The sequence below is a fragment of the Nicotiana tabacum genome, chromosome 1, assembly GCF_000715075.1.
Source record: "Nicotiana tabacum cultivar K326 chromosome 1, ASM71507v2, whole genome shotgun sequence".
Lineage (NCBI taxonomy): Eukaryota > Viridiplantae > Streptophyta > Magnoliopsida > Solanales > Solanaceae > Nicotiana > Nicotiana tabacum.
Window position 1 is genome coordinate 66,783,464 of NC_134080.1, and position 16,611 is coordinate 66,800,074.

The 16,611-nt window shown below is 37.3% G+C and overlaps 1 protein-coding gene across 1 annotated transcript; it reads left to right on the forward strand.

Annotated features, from left to right (window-relative positions):
* Positions 1-1,918: 1,918 nt before the first annotated feature.
* Positions 1,919-16,404, forward strand: LOC142162818 (uncharacterized). Its single transcript, XM_075219723.1, has 5 exons — positions 1,919-2,414; positions 2,520-2,633; positions 2,978-3,421; positions 3,977-4,533; positions 15,832-16,404. The coding sequence occupies exons 1-5, from the start codon at positions 1,919-1,921 to the stop codon at positions 16,402-16,404; spliced, it is 2,184 nt and encodes a 727-aa protein (XP_075075824.1).
* Positions 16,405-16,611: the final 207 nt, after the last annotated feature.

Below are 16,611 nucleotides of genomic sequence, written 5' to 3' on the forward strand. Positions count from 1 at the left end.
ATTAATTTCATTATGAGAGAGAAAGAGAGAGAGACATTTATCTACGATTTGCATAATTCTAGTGTTAGAAATTACCGTCTCTTCTAGAGACTTCTAGAGTGACCCACATATAAGGTAATAAATTATTTAGCTTGTCTCCCAAGGGAAATAATATATCAGATAATATTATGGAATTATGCATATATGGTAGTTTCTTTGATGGAAAGAAATTACTATATATTTGGAGTCCCTAGGGTAATTATAATTTATGGAGAAGTCCCTAGGGCTAAAGTATTTGCCTAAGAGTCCCTAGCCTACCTATAAATACGTCTGTGACTCCATCAGTCTGGCATCCTACGATAGGCAAAGGCTAGAAGGCTCCTAGGTTTTTGCCAAAGTTTCCCAAAGGTGATTCTCTACAACACTTGAACAATAATGGCTGAATGTACGTTCCTATTAAATATTCCGCTGTGTTGGCTCTGTATTTGTATTTGAATTTAACATGTGGTATCAGAGCCTACCTTTAGCTGTGTGTTCAGTATCTACTTTTGTTGATGGTGGTTAAAATATAAGTACCATCCTATACTGTCAGGTTTCTGCAACAATTAATTCATAACATGGAACCAAACTTTTATCGATAGATTAATCTTTAGTTTTGGTTCCGACTATATTGTCGTTAACTGCCTTATATATGAAATTTGTGCATTTGTATGACAATTAGATATTAATTAATATAATATGAACAGAAAGAGTTGTTTATGAATATTGGAAGTAACTACTGTTGTCTTTTAACTGATGTTGCCTTATTTCCTTTCGTTTGGATCTATGTTATGTTTATTATTCAAAGGCAATTTTCTCTGGAATGTGTTTATGAATCTAAATTGTGAAGAGGTGTTGGTTATTTAAACAATGTTAAAGATTCATGTAGTCCTGATTAACTTTCTCTAAATCACAAGTGTTTTTCGGGCGCATAAATTAAGTTGCTTTGGTTATCATATTTTGTGTACATTATTTAATGAAGCCCGTAATTCTGAAATTAATACTTTGAATGTTCCCTTCTCATATTTTTGCCAAATTTGCTTGGTTTTTGTCTTCAAATTATGAGAAAAGGGTAGTTAAATTCTTTTAAATTAAAATATATTTTACAACTTTGCTAGTATTTTAAGTGCTTTTATATTTTAATTATGAGAATTAACTTTTGGGGTAATAACCTTGCGCTTATATCTATTGTACCCATTTTGAAGCCGGTCAACATTTGCTTAAGTTGATTACTAAGATTAATTATTTTGAGATGTAATTTGAGTTTTCTTTTATGTGATGTACTTAGGAGTAGCCATGGCATCTTGAGTACTTGATATAAAAGAAATTAAGTTGTTTAATCACATAAGTCTAGTGATTAAAATTTTTAATGACATCTATTTAGTCCAGTTATCTCATTAGAATAGTAACCCGACCCTACAGGGAGGTAACTATTTTGGTGAGGTTAATTGGAATGAGATAGTAAACCTTTAAGTTGAAAATTATCTTATGCCCACAGGTACAGATTAATTTCTATGTGTTTTTGTTTACTAGTCTAATAAAGTTAGTAAATTCTATGCATGGGTTGCAACCTCTGCCCACAGGAAGGTTTAGAATTTACTATGAATCGGTATTTTACGTGATTCACCTTTGATGGATTGTACTTCATAGCTTATGTATGTTTATCCTTGTTTTGCAGTATTTACAGCTTTTCCTACCGCTATTTTTAATGAGAATGCTCGAATTCCAATGCTTTCTGGTGACAATTATACTGAATGGAAGGATAAAGTCCTTCTCACTTTAGGGTGCTTGGATCTAGACCTGGCACTCCATGTGGATGAACCACCTATTCCCACGGAATCAAGTGCCAACTGCTAAGACTAATTATGAGCGGTGGGAGCGATCTAATCGCTTAAGTTTAATGCTCATAAAAGCTCACATAAGCCAAAGCATTAGGGGTTCTATCCCTAATAGCGATAAGGTCAAAGCTTGCATGAAGGCAATTGATGAACAATCTGTAAGCTCTGACAAGGCATTGGTCAGCACCCTTATGAAGAGGCTCTCAAGTATGACTTTCTACATAAGTCGTATAATGCGTGAGCACATTATGGAGATCAGAGACATTGCTGCTAAACTCAAGTCCCTTGAGGTTGATATGTCTGAACCATTTCTCGTGCATTTCATCTTCAACTCACTTCCTGCGGAATATGGTCAGTTCAAGATTTCTTACAACACACATAAGGATAAATGGTCAATCAATGAACTTTTGACCATGTGTGTTCAAGAAGAAGAGAGGTTGAAGCATGAGACACCTGAAAGTGTTAATATGGTGACTCATGGTAAGAGAAATACAAAGAAGGACAAAATTGTACCCATGAAGAAGAAAAACACCTTTGACAAAGATGCTTGTCGTTTCTGTTAGAAGAAGGGACACTAGAAGAAGGATTGCCTGAAATACAAGAAATGGCTTGAGAAGAAAGTTAATTTTACCTTTGTATGTTATGGATCTAATTTTACTGAAGTTTCTGATAATACATGGTGGATTGATTATGGTGCTACAATTCACATTGTCAAAATCATGCAGGGCTTTCTAAATCAGAAGAAGCCGATAGGAAGTGAACAATACGTCTATTCTGGCAATAGGATGCGTTCGCGAGTGGAAGGCGTGGGGACTTATAGGCTCATTTTGAAGGATGGTTTTTACGTGGATTTAGAAAATACTTTTTATGTTCCAGAATATTCTAGAAATTTAATTTCTCTTTCAAGACTATCGATTAGTGGATATGATTTGAATTTTCATTATCCTTCTGTGAAACTTTTGAAAGATAATAAAGTTATTGGTTTTGAAAATTTGAATGGAAATTTATATAAACTTGAGCTAGACCCCACATTTGAATGCAATGTATTAACTTTGCATGATAAAAAAATTGGCACTAAGCGATGTATTATCAATGAGAACTCATTAAATCTTTGGCATAAGATATTGGGACACATCTCTATGATAAAGTCAAAAGGTTGGTTAATGATGGAGTTCTAAAAGCTCTTGATTTTTCTGACTTTGGGACTTGTGTGGACTGCATGAAGAGTAAGCAGACCAACAAATCAACTAAATGTACCAAAAGGAGTTCTCAATTACTTGAGATCATACATACAGATATATGTGGACATTTACCTACCCCTTACTTGAATAGTGAGAGATATTTCATCCCGTTTATTGATGACTATTCAAGATATATGTATCTCTATTTTTTGTTTAACAAATCAGAAACACTTGATGCTTTTAAAGTTTACAAAATAGAAGTAGAGAAACAAACTGGTGCTCAGATCAAAATTATAAAATCTGATAGGGGTGGAGAATATTATGGTAGGTACACAGATAAGAGACAAGTTAAGGGTCCATTTGCTGAGTTCCTTGAAAGTGAAGGTATAATTGCTCAATATACCATGTCAGGAACACCACAACAAAGTGGTGTAGCAGAAAGAAGGAACCAGACATTGATGGACATGGTAAGAAGCATGATTAGTAGATCAAATTTACCTTTATCCTTATGGAGTGAAGCCTTAAAAATCGTTGTGTATATTTTAAATAGGGTTCCATCCAAGGCTGTCTCCAAGACACCTTTCGAGTTATGGAAAGGATGAAAGCCTAGTTTAAATCATTTACATGTTTGGGGATGTCCAACTGAAGTGAGGGTTTATAACCCACAACTAAAGAAGTTGGATGAAAGAACAATAAGTGGTTATTTTATAGACTATGCAGTTAACTCTAAGGGATTTAGGTTTTATTGTCCTTCTCATTCTCTTAAAATTGTTGAGGCTAGAAATGCTAAATTTCTTGAGGAACATGAAGAAAGAGGGAGTGGTTTGACTTAAAGGGTGGAATTGGAAGAAATAAGGAAACCACTTGTGGTACCTTTATGTATTGAAAACTTGAATGTTGCTCAGAAAAATTCTCATGAATTATCTGAACAACAATAAGTACAAGATCCACCACCACTTGAGGAGCCACATGAAGATCAACCCGCTTTACCTGAACCCATTGAAGAAGTTCTTGAACCAGTGAGAGTAAGAAAATCCTCAAGAGTTCGAAAACCATCAATTTCTAGTGACTATATTGTGTATCTCAAAGAGTCTGATTATGATATTGGACTAAAAGATGATCCTTGCTCGTTTTCACAAGCCATGAGTGGAGAAAACTCCACACTTTGGTATGATGCCATGGAAGAAGAGTTAGAATCTATGGCTAAAAATAAAGTTTGGGATCTCGTCGAATTACCAAAGGGATCCTCTACCATAGGTTCCAAGTGCGTCTTTAAAACTAAAAGAGAATCATCTGGTAATATCAAACGATATAAAGCCAAACTTGTAGCCAAGGGTTTTACTCAAAGGGAAGGCATTAATTACCATGAAACCTTCTCTTCAGTATCAAAGAAGGATGCATTGAGAATAATCATGGCATTAGTAACTCATTTTGATTTAGAGTTACATCAAATGGATATGAAAACAGCTTTCCTGAATGGGGATCTTGAAGAGGAGGTATACATGCATCAATCAGAAGGATTTTGTAATAAGGACAATGTCACGACCCAAAATCTCTCCGAAGGAGTCGTGATGGCACTTAGTCTCTAAACTAGGTAACTCTAACGTTTACTTACTGAAATAACATTAACGTTTATTGACTTCAAATTAAATAAATCTAAATAAATCACAATTCCCAAAACCGGCGGTACAAGTCATAAGCCTTTCTAAGAGTAGTTATACAAAATAAATACAACACTGTTCCAGAACGAGAAATAATCAATGGAACTTAAATACAAACGAAGGTGACTCCGAGGCATGCGAACGCAGCAGCAGGCAACCTTGAGTCTCCACCACGACGATTTGCACAGCTACTATCGATCAATTCCTGGATCTGTATACAAAAATGTACAAAAGTGTAGTATGAGCACACCACAGTGGTGCCTATAAGTATCAAGACTAACCTCGGTGGGGTAGTGACGATGAACAATCAAGACATCTACTGGTCAGATAGATTAAACATGATATGATAACAATTATCAAGATAAAAGTAACGAAATAATATCAACAACAGGGATAAATCAATCTACAAACAGTCGAAATAATAAAAGGAAACTCGGATGGAAACGAAAGATAACCAAATAAATCAACACAAACATAGCTAGAACATAGAGAAGTAGAATGAACTCAAGTAAGGAAGACAGTGTCAACTCAAACAATCATATCGTTTCTGGTGCACAACCCTAGCCATCTCAGAACTCGATGTCTCATATCATAACCTCAACTTCCAAATCTTTAGCACACCCGTCACCTTGTGCCTACATATTTTGTCTCACTTTGCACAATAACGTTCTCATGTTACTCAGTACATAGGACCCATAACTAATGCAATTATGATGTTCCAGGAGTCTCATTTACATAACATAAAGTAGAGTACAGCTTCTAAACCAATTTGGAACTCAGCAAGAAAAGATGAAGTTATTTTTTTAAATCATTTGAATAAAGAAAGTACCATTTTCAAGTTAAAATACAACGTCAAATGAATTATTATCTTTAACATGGGATTTAATAAATTACTCAGTAGAAATTCCTTTTTAAGTAAAATACAACCTCAGACAGTTTAAGAAAATTTAATTGAGTGACTAATTGAATTAAAAATGAACAATTATTGAAACTTGTAGTATTGAAATATGTATATAAATACGGCGAAGTATTGAAAACACTACAGGGTTCCATCACAAAGGATCACAATAGTAAAGGAATCTGAGCAATTAAAACACTTAAATTGATAACCACAAATAAACACAACAAACAGAAAGTGCACAGCATCACCCTTCTTGCTTTATCACTCTTCCTCACCATATGTATAAATAGAAATGTGTACGGCATCACCCTTCGTGCTTTAACTCTCTCATAATCATGGCACGACATCATCCTTCATGTTTTTACTCGCAATAATGTGGCATGGCATCACCCTTCGTGCTTTTACACTCACAATATCGGCACGACATCACCCTTCGTGCATTAAAAATCACTCACAATATCATTCACAGCATCACCCTTCGTGCTTTACACTCTTCCTCACAACATCATGCATGGCATCACCCTTCGTGCTTTACACTCTCCTCACCCAAACAATAGAAACAATAACATCCCGACAAAGGAATCAACAATAGAAACAATAACCTCCCGGCAAGGGAATCAACAATAGAAACAATAACATCCAGGCAAGGGAATCAACAATAAAAACAATAACCTCCCGGCAAGGGAATCAACAATAGCCAATCTTGTTTCAATAGTTAGCTACGCAATATAGAACTCAACTTGAGTCAATACTCAACAAGGGTCAATTTCTAAAAGAATGTCATAAGTCTTGTTCAACATGAATAATCGTCAATTTAAGCATGCATAGTACATAATAAGGATCACGGAAAAACCAAGAAGCACAATAACCTTAACAAAACAACAAGACATAATAAGTAAGTGATAACTACACCGGTAACCACAACAATTAGGGGTCAAATATCGCGTAAGAATTGGAGGAAAGCTAACAACATCATATAGAGCATATGGAGGTAATTTAAGCAATTAGGAAACTCAATCATAACGGAGTACTTGCCACATAATGAACATAAGGACCTAAGAACCCTAGAGGCAAATTTCCCACAAATAAGTCTGAGCACGCACTCGTCACCTCGCGTACACAGACTACAATTAGCATTGAAGACTCAAATCCAAAGGGGAAGTCCCCAACACAAGGTTAGGCAAGATACTTACCTCAAAGATGATAAACCGATACTCTAAAATGCACTTCTCGGGAGAAAGAACCTTTGGAAGGCTCAAATCTAAACAAATACGACTTGAATACATCAAACAATGCAAGAGAAAACAATTTTAATTAACAAAACTATGATTCTTATACAATTTGCAAACAATTAACAAAAGTCAACTCCCGGGCCCGCACCTCGGAACCTGATAAAATTTACAAAAACCGAACACCCATTCCGCTACGAGTTCACCATACAAAAATTAGTCAATTTCGATACCATTTGGTCTATCAAATCATGATTTTACATTTTTGAAAGATTTCACAATTTTTCCCAAATTTTCCTTTAGATTCTCATGAATTTGATGTTAAATCTAAGATATAATCACAAAATATAGTTGGAAACTAATTAGAGACACTTACCCAATGATTTGGTATATCTTCTCTCAAAATCGCCCACTCTCGGAGTTAGGGTTCAAAAATATGAAAAATGAGCAAAAACTCGAAATACTTAGCTTTTAGCAGGCTGCAAATGTCGCATTTACGACACTGGGTTTCGTACATGCGAACTCGTAAAAGCGAAGAATGCTTCGCAAATGCGAGCCTGGAACAACATTGTCATCATCGCAAATGCGACGGGGAGTTCGCAAATGCGAACTCAACAGGCCTCGCAAAAGTGGTAAAATCCTCGCAAATACGAGTCCTTCCTCAGTAGCCCAGCTTCGCAAATTCAAGGCTGCTCCGCAATTGCGATAGTCGCATTTGCGACATAAACATCACAAATGCGATGATACTAGAATCAGAACTCACATAGATTATCAAAACACTCCGAAGCTAATCCGAAACTCATCCGAGCCCTCGAGTCTCCAAACCAAACACTCCCACAAGTTTGAATACATAACCCAAACTTGCTTGTGCGATTGGGACACCAAAATAACCTCCAGAACCATGAATCGGATGCCAAAACACACGAAAATACTATGAACTTCAAGAACTTCTAGAATTGTAACCAAGCGTCCGAACCATATCAAATCAACTCCAAACGACACCAAATTTTACAAGCAAGTCCCAAATGACATAACGGAGTTTCTCCAACTTTCAGAATCGCAATCTGACCTCGATAACATAAAATCTAACTATAGGTCAAACCTCTCCATTTTCCAAACTTCAACTTTTCTAACTTTCGCCGAAATGCCACAAATTACCCTACAGGCCTCCAAACCCAAATCCGAATGCACGCCTAAGTCCAAAATTACCATACGAAGTTACTAACATTATCCAAAACTCATTTCGGAGCTGTTTACTCAAAAGTCAAATTTCGGTTAAATTCCTACCACTTATGCTTCCAAAACTAGATTACTCCTTCCAATTCGACTTCGTTTCATCCGGAAACTGAATCCAACTATGCACACAAGTCGATATACATAATATGAAGTTGCTCGTGACCTCTAACAACCGGACTAGATGAAATTTCTCAAAATGACCAGCCGAGTCGTTACATCCTCCTCCACTTAAACATATGTTCGTCCTCGAACATGCCCGGAGTTGTTTCAAAGCCATCGAACCACTGCATGAGCTCACCATACAAACACCCGGGGTGATTCCCCATCACCCAAACCTAGGTAGGACTGACAATGCAACTTAACTGAAGGTCCCATCTCATCCTTAGTCCATACCCTTAGAACAGAACCCAAACCTCAACATCTGAAATTCATCATAGGACCCGAATTCCACATCATCACACCGCATGGACCTGAACAAGCTGAACCGAGCCAAAATTCCAATTCAGAATATAATCACCTATTGTTTCACACGACTCGAATGCCCGAAGCAATAACCTCTGACCACCATAGCTGCTCAATAACATACTGGATGCCGACAATACACTTCACATCGAATTTAACCTTGTTCCGGACCTCCACAACACTGCCCATGATAAAGAAATGTTCGGGGACCCATAATCGCCCGTGAATCAACAAATCAAGAAGCTCTCTCGCCCGTAGAGGGCCATTACCCAACTCTCTGTAGAAACAACCACATACCTACAAACACTCCTCACCCCCAATACCATAGCACAAATCTCAGGTTTATGAATCTCATCTCAAATACAAACAGCTCAACTAACAACTCATCACGGAACCACACGGATTCTCATATTACATAGTTCGTACACCAAACCAGTAATAACTAAATTATACAACACAAATAAAGGAAAGCCAAGTATAAGAATTATCTAACAAGTATAATATGTGTGACACAAAAGTATAGTTTTTCATCAAATCGTTACACGGAGGGAAAACACTACACCAAATAAACACAAGGAAAGTGTATCCCACATAACATCTGCTGCGGTGTGCAGTCCGCTCCCAAATACTCATCAAGCCAGTATCCCACATAACATCCGCTGCGGCATGTAACCCTCTCCCAAATACTCATCTAGCCAGTATCCCACATAACATCCACTGCCGCGTGCAACCCGCTCCCAAATACTCATCAAGCTAAAATGCTCAGACTCACTGATCATATGAATACTGATATTAAGTACAATAGAGTGCACAAACAAAACTGTGGGAAAAGTGAACAAAAGTAATAAAATATGAGAGAAGCAAGCACATATAAGGTACAATGAGCAAATCAACATCACGAGGGCTATCTCGCCCGCCTCGCCCTAAGGCCTGAACAGAATTACAACATGTGTGGGGTATAATCATACAACCTCACCGCCTAACACAACATAAAAGGGTAGTACATAACATAGGCTAGGGGCACAAATAATATTCCTTCTGCTTGATAACATAACCAAAATGACAATCTCACAGAGGTACACAAACTTGATCTGACACAACATACATATTCTCACTGATCCTCCAAATAGCCCACAACCAAATCCTGATCCTTCTCAATTAGATAAATATTCTTCAAAAGATCCACAACAACCTATCGATAATACATGCTACTCCCTCTGTTTCAATTTATGTGAACCTATTTCCTTTTTAGTCCGTGCCAAAAAGAATGACCATTTTCCCTATTTGGAAACAATTTACCTTTATGCAATGATTTATAGCCACACAAAATATATATGCTTCATTTTACACCACAGATTCAAAAGTCTTCTCTCTTTTCTTAAACTTCGTGCTTAGTCAAGTGGGTTCACATAAATTAAAATGGAGGGAATATTAATTATCCCATTCTCAATATTTTTTCACAATCCGCAAACGGAAATAATCCACATATGAGGGCATCTAGCTCCAAACCTTAGGAATACCAAAATTTCCGTACCCAACTCCACTACGCAAATTGAATGGCTGATATATCAATCTGTTGTAGCACCCATATAGGATTTCTAGCCGCGTAACAAAACATGAACCTCGAAAGCCTCAAAACCTAGTAATCACCATGCTACTAGCCACGCACCCACAAACCAAAACTCAAGGTCCTTTCCAAAATGCACATTCTTCACATATGATAGCCAACAATGCCACACTCTATAAATTCCAAATACTGATCCTGGAGAAAACCGCAATGTACCACATATTGCTTACGCTCATAGTAGACAGCCAACTCAAGTTGTTGCCAAACCATCGAGAACTCTCTGAGATCCGCCCGCTCGCAACTAATCCATCAGGACTGCACCTCCCTAACTCAACCGATTCATACAAACCATCCATTCCAAGAGCGCTACCATAAATGCCAGTAGAGATTCCTATTTAAAGGACTAATTACTTCATTGCTATGTTGACCCAACACCACGGAGCTAGCCCGTTTTTCGGATAGTCGATATGTAATAATTCCGATCAAAGTCCCAAATACAGATGATCCTAACACGAACCACATAGCCCAGAAGCTCATAAGCTACCACATTACCTTTGAATCACCCCGTTCTACCGCAACCACAATACCCGCGCTGAATAGACCTTTTATGCATCTGAAGTTGTTCCTCTGACTTCCCTTGATGCTGAAATGTAGATCCATTAAGGACAAGGAAACACTGTAAGCCCCAACATCATCTCGTGCACGATCTCAGATCTTGGTCATACACAAAATTTGAGAACCCACTAATACCACATATACACATACCTTAGGCCAAATCTGATATAAATCTAACTCTGCAATCTGAATGCTGCTATTGAACTCTTCCACTTGGCGCAAAGCCATAGAAAACAACGTCTGATGATCCGCAAAACTAACCCTTACAGTTCGTACAACATAAATCACAAGGTACTCCAATACCACCAACTATTCCCACTCAACACCCACCTCGTGTCCTTGCCACAATCGCGACAACTATTCAACTAATTGAACCTTCTTAAGCTCGTACTCATCGATCAGATGTCGGAAACCGTTGTGCCTCCATATGAACAACTGAATAGTCTCTCAATGCATATGTATCTTTAGCCTGGACAATACGTTGAGGCAATGCCTGAGCATCCCTGGCTCCTTCGTAGCCCGTCTGTAGAAACACAAACCACTAGCACATAGCGAACACTGAGAGCGTAATATCATACATGAGTGGATGTAAAGGAACATAAGTTATACACTTCGAGCTATATCAATGTCGCACGATAAGGAATGAAAGAAGTGGAATTTCTTAACAATTATATAGCCTCTCAAAGATAAGAACAGACGTCACCGTACCGATCCGCAAGACTCTACTAAACCTGCTTATGACTCATAGCACCTATGAACCTAGAGATCTGATACAAACTATCACGACCCAAAATCCCCCCGAAGGAGTCGTGATGTCACCTAGTCTCTAAACTAGATAAGCCTAACATTTACTTAAATAACATTAACATTTACTGACTTCAAATTAAATAACTCTAAATAAATCACAATTCCCAAAACTGATGGTACAAGTCATAAGCCTTTCTAAGAGTAATTATACAAAATAAATACAACATTGTTCCAGAATGAGAAGGAATAAATGGAACGTAAATACAAACGAAGGTGACTCGGAGGCCTGCGAACGCAACAGGCTACCTTGAGTCTCCACCACGATGATATGCACAGCTACTATCGATCAATTACTTAGATCTGTACACAAAAATGTATAGAAGTGTAGTATGAGCACACCACGGCAGTGCCTAGTAAGTATCAAGACTAACCTCGGTGGGGTAGTGACGAGGAACAATCAAGACATCTACTGGTCAGATAGATTAAACAGGATATGATAACAATTATCAAGATAAAGGTAACAAAATAATATCAATAACAAGAATAAATCAATCTACAAACAGTCGAAATAATAAAAAGAAACTCGGATGGAAACGAAAGATAACCAAATAAATCAACACAAACATAGATGGAACACAGAGAAGTAGAATGAACTCAAGTAAGGAAGACAATGTCAACTCAAACAATCATATCGTTTCTGGTGCACAACCCTAGCCATCTCAGAACTCAATGTCACATATCATAATATCAACATCCAAACCTTTAGCACACTCGGCACCTTGTGCCCACATATTTTGTCTTACTTTGCACAACAACGTTCTCATGTTACTCAGTACATAGGACCCATAACTAATGAAATTATGATGTTCCAAGAGTCTCATTTACATAACATAAAGTAGAGTACAACTTCTAAACCAATTTGGAACTCAGCAAAGAAAGATGAAGTTATTTTTTTTAAAATTATTTGAATAAAGAAAGTACCATTTCAAGTTAAAATACAATGTCGAATGATATATTCCCTTTAACATGGGATTCAATAATTTAACTTAGTAGAATTTAATTGAGTGACTAATTGAATTAAAAATGAACAATTATTGAAACTTGCAGTATTGAAATATGTATATAAATACAGTGAAGTATTGAAAACACTATGGGATTCCATCACAAAGGATCACAGCAGTAAAGGAATCTGAGCAATTAAAACACTTGAATTGATAACAACAAATAAACAACAAACAGAAAGTGCACGACATCACCCTTAGTGCTTTATCACACTTCTTCACCATATGTATAAATAGAAATGTGTACGGCATCACCCTTCGTGTTTAACTCTCTCATAATTATGGCACGACATCACCCTTCGTGCTTTTACTCGCAATAATGTGGCATGGAATCACCCTTCGTGCTTTTACTCTCAATAATGTGGCATGACATCACCCTTCATGCTTTTACACTCACAATATCAGCACGGCATCACCCTTCGTGCATTAACAATCACTCACAATATCATGCACGGCATCACCCTTCGTACTTTACACTCTTCCTCACAACATCATGCACAACATCACCCTTCGTACTTTACACTCTCCTCACCCAAACAATAGAAACAATAACATCCCGGTAAGGGAATCAACAATAGAAACATTAACATCCCAACAAGGGAATCAACAATAAAAACAATAACCTCCCGGCAAGGGAATCAACAATAGAAACAATAACATCCCGGAAAGGGAATCAACAATAAAAACAATAACCTTCCGGCAAGGGAATCAATAATAGCCAATCTTGTTTCAACAGTTAGCTTCGCAATATAGAACTCATATTGATCCAATACTCAACAATGGTCAATTTTCAAGAGAATGTCATAAGTCTTGTTCAACATGAATAATCGTCAATTTAAGCATGCATAGTACATAATAAGGATCACAGAAAAATCAAGAAGCGCAATAACCTTAACAAAACAACAAGACATAATAAGTACGTGATAACTACACGGGTACCCACAACAATTAGACATGTAACATATTTGCACGAAGTCATAGAAGAACTCACAATAAAAAAGTATCAAAACAATAAGGAAGGCAATCACTTCAATTAAGGCAATTAGGGGTCAAGTATCACGTAAGAATTAGAGGAAAGCTAATAACATTATATGGAGTATATGGAGGTAATTTAAGCAATTAGAAAACTCAATCATAATGGAATACTTGGCATATAATGAACATAAGGACCTAAGAACCCTAGAGGCAAATTTCCCACAAATAAGTCCGAGCACACACTCGTCACCTCGCGTACATAGACTACAATTAGCATAGAAGACTCAAATCCTAAGGAAAAGTCCCCCACACAAGGTTAGGCAAGATACTTACCTCAAAAATGACAAACTAATACTCTAAAATGCACTTCTTGGGATAAAACACCTCCAGACAGCTCAAATCTAACCAAATACGACTTGAATACATCAAACAATGCAAGAGAAAATAATTTCAATTAACAAAATTATGATTCTTATACAATTTATAAAATGTCAACAAAAGTCAACTCCCCGGGCCCACACCTAGGAACCCGACAAAATTTACAAAAACTAGACACCCATTCCGCTACGAGTTCACCCATACAAAAATTATCCAATTCTGATACCATTTGGTCCTTCATATCATCATTTTACATTTTTGAAAGATTTCACAATTTTCCCAAATTTTCCTTTAGATTCTCATGAATTTGATGTTAAATCTAAAATATAATCACAAAATATAGTTGGAAATTGATTAGAGACACTTACCCAATGATTTGGTATGAAAATCTTCTCTCAAAATCGCACACTCTTAGAGTTAGGGTTCAAAAATATGAAAAATGAGGAAAAACTCGGAATACTCAGCTTTTAGCAGGCTGCAGATGTCGTATTTGCGACACTGGGTTCGCAAATGCGAACTCGTAAAAGTGAAGAATGTTTCGCAAATGCGAGCCTGGAACAGCACTGTCATCATCGCAAATGTGACGGGGAGTCCGCAAATGCGAACTCAACAGGCCTCGCAAAAGCGGCAAAATCCTCGCAAATACGAGTCCTTCCTCAGTAGCCCAGCTTCGCAGATGCGAGGTTGCTCTACAATTGCGATAGTCACATTTGCGACATAAACATCGCAAATACGATGATACCAGAGCCAGAACTCACAAAGATTATCGAAACACTCCGAAGCTAATCTAAAACTCACCCGAGCTCTCGGGGCTCCAAACCAAACACTTTCACAAGCCTGAATACATAACCCAAACTTGCTTGTCCAATCAAAACACCAAAATAATCTCCAGAGCCACGAATCAGATGCCAAAACGCACGAAAATCACTATGAACTTCAAGAACTTCTAGAATTGCAACCAAGAGTCCGAACCATATCAAATCAACTCCAAACGACACCAAATTTTTCAGGCAAGTCCCAAATGGCATAACGGAGTTGCTCCAACTTTCATAATTGCATTCCAACCTCTATAACATAAAAGTCAACTATGGATCAAACCTCTCCATTTACCAAACTTCAACTTTTCTAACTTTCGCCGAAATGCCTCAAATTGCCCTGCAGGCCTCCAAACCCAAATCCGAATGTACGCCTAAGTCCAAAATTACCATACGAAGCTACTAATATCATCCAAAACTCATTCCAGAGCCGTTTACTCAAAAGTCAAATTTCGGTCAAATTTCCATCGCTTAAGCTTTCAAAACTAGATTCCTCCTTCCGATTCGACTCCGTTTCATCTGGAAACTGAATCCAACCCTGCACACAAGTCGATTTACTTAATATGAAGCTGTTCGTGACCTCAAACTACCAGACCAGACAAAATTACTCAAAACGACCAATCGGGTAGTTACAAACAGAAGTCACCTTATTTGCAAATTGAATAAATCCATTTATGGGCTAAAGCAAGCTTCCTACCAATGGTATATTAAATTTCATAATGTTGTTTCTTCATTTGGATTTACAGAGAACATCATTGATTAGTGTATATACCTTAAGATAAGTGAGAGCAAATATATTTTTCTAGTCCTATATATGAATGATATTTTGTTTGCAAGTAGTGACTTGGGAATTTTGCACGCGACTAAACAGTTCCTTATCCAGAATTTTGGATATGGGTGAAGCCTCTTATGTCATAGGCATAGAGATTCACAGAGACAGATCCCAAAGATTACTTGGACGGTCTCAAAAGGCCTACATTGAAAGAATTCTGGAAAGATTCGGGATGAAGAACTGTTCACCTATAGCAGCACCCATAATTCAAGGTGACAAATTCTCATTGAATCAATATCCACAGAATGCATTGGAAAGGAGCAAATGAAAGACATTCTGTATGCTTCGCTTGTCTGGAGCCTTACGTATGCACAGGCCTGTACTAGACCTGATATTGCTTTTGCGGTAGGAATGCTTGGCAGATATCAAAGTAACCCTGGTCTTGACCATTGGAAAGCTGGTAAAAGGGTCTTGAGATATTTGCAAGGAACCAAGGATTTAAAGTTCACATACAAATACTCTGACTCATTGGAGGTGATTGGATATTCGGACTCTGATCTGGGTGGATACAAAGACACTGGTAAATCTACTTCAGGATATATTTTCCTTCTTGCTGGAGGTGTTGTATCTTGGAGAAGTGTCAAACAGGCCATTGTTGCAATATCCAAAATGGAGGCTGAATTTATAGCATGTTATAAAGCTACATCACAAGCATTATGGTTGAAAAACTTTATTTCCGGCCTTAGGATTGTCGATTCCATTTCAAGGCCATTGAGAATCTTTTGTGACAATTCAGCTACAGTATTCTTTTCTAAGAATAATAAAAGTGGCAGCCGAAGCAAGCACATCAACATAAAGTACTTGATGGTTAGAGACTATGTGAAGAAGCAAGATGTGAATTTTGAGCATATTAGTACTACTTTGATGATTGCTGAATCCTATGACTAAAGGTCTGTCGGCTAATATTTTCAAGGATCATGTAACTCATATGGGGCTTAGCAGCTCAATTTAGTCTTGCTTTGCTCTCTAACAGTTTGTCTAGACATTATGTTTATTTTGATATACATGACAATGCACACTTTTGGTTTTTCATGTATGATCATTGAATAAATAAAGTTGGACTCTAAATGACTTATATTAAGTTCATTCATAAAG